We start from the raw sequence: 1,164 nt of genomic DNA on the forward strand, positions 1-1,164 counted from the left end.
GTAAAGAATGAAATGAACGAATGTATACCGTTCCACAAATGTGTTTGAATTCAAGAACCCAATTCACATTAATGATAAGATAATGTACATGATCCTAAAAGTGTTTATGAAGTGTGGTTCACTTCTATTATGATTTATTCACTTGCGTCTGATTTTCTTGATCCCCATACCACATATGATTATTTACAGCTTTACATACTCAGTACATATTTCGTACTGACGTCCCTCACGGGGGACCTGCATTTCATGCTGCAGGCACAGGTGCTTCAACTCATTCACAGTATAGATAGGAGCCAGGTCATACAGCTATTGTTGGTGAGCTCCAGTTTGCTTCGGAGCTTTTCGAGTCGGTCCCTTATGTTTGTAGGCATAACATGACGATCATGCTTCGGCGGCCATTCCAATTCTATCATCCAGTTTGAACACAAAGGGCTTTGGGTTCTTTGAGAGGACCAAACGATGATATCCACTTTGGGGGACGATTCCAATGTTTTGGCAATAAGTAGTGCCTTCGAGACAGAACACTAGCTTATAATTTCTACCTAGAGGCTTAATTTGGAACCAACTGCTCAAATCGTTGGGATTTCCCAACTTTGCACCTGTGCTTATGGTGTGTGGCAATTCCGTTACAAGGTTGTCAACCTTCCACACGGTTAGGTTCCTACACAAAGGATAATCAAAATAGAACTGGATGTTTAACGGAGTGGACACAACAATCTTTTCATATTTAGGATTCTTAGGTGTAAAATAAACCGCGATACCATTGTCTGTAGGGGAGAGAGATTGAACTACAGATGTAGGACACATAGTGGTTTGTTGTAGATCACTACCAAGATTAACAACAGGTACGCCTCCACCGTTCATAGTGTAGTAGACCGGAGTTATCCAGTACCTACTGCTTTTGTTGAGGGGATTACCATTAGTATCGAGTACATTTATCAATAGTTGGTTGTCGAGAGTGTCAGTGGTGGCGCAAGTTGCCAAGGCTGACAAGGGAAGGATTATTGCAAGGGAGAGAAAGAGTAATATTAATATGGTCTTCATCTTTAGGGACTCTAATTTGTTTTGATGATTATTTGTATATCCTTCTTGCTAACTTCTTCTATTTATAAGACAGAGATTAATTGTTTTGCTCTAATTTATGTGAACCGTCCACATTTAATT

The 1,164-nt window shown here is 39.9% G+C and overlaps 1 protein-coding gene across 1 annotated transcript; it reads right to left on the reverse strand.

The window, feature by feature from the left end:
• Nucleotides 1-295: 295 nt before the first annotated feature.
• Nucleotides 296-1,114, reverse strand: LOC124891134 (kunitz trypsin inhibitor 3-like). Its single transcript, XM_047402942.1, has one exon. The coding sequence runs from the start codon at nt 1,042-1,044 to the stop codon at nt 382-384; it is 663 nt and encodes a 220-aa protein (XP_047258898.1). The 5' UTR covers nt 1,045-1,114; the 3' UTR covers nt 296-381.
• Between the last annotated feature and the right edge of the window lie 50 nt (nt 1,115-1,164).

This window comes from Capsicum annuum, unplaced genomic scaffold, assembly GCF_002878395.1.
Source record: "Capsicum annuum cultivar UCD-10X-F1 unplaced genomic scaffold, UCD10Xv1.1 ctg31000, whole genome shotgun sequence".
Taxonomy (NCBI): domain Eukaryota; kingdom Viridiplantae; phylum Streptophyta; class Magnoliopsida; order Solanales; family Solanaceae; genus Capsicum; species Capsicum annuum.

Coding starts and splice junctions, on each gene's coding strand:
- LOC124891134 (XM_047402942.1), bottom strand. CDS start 1,044: ATGAAGACCATATTAATATTACTCTTTCTCTCCCTTGCAATAATCCTT.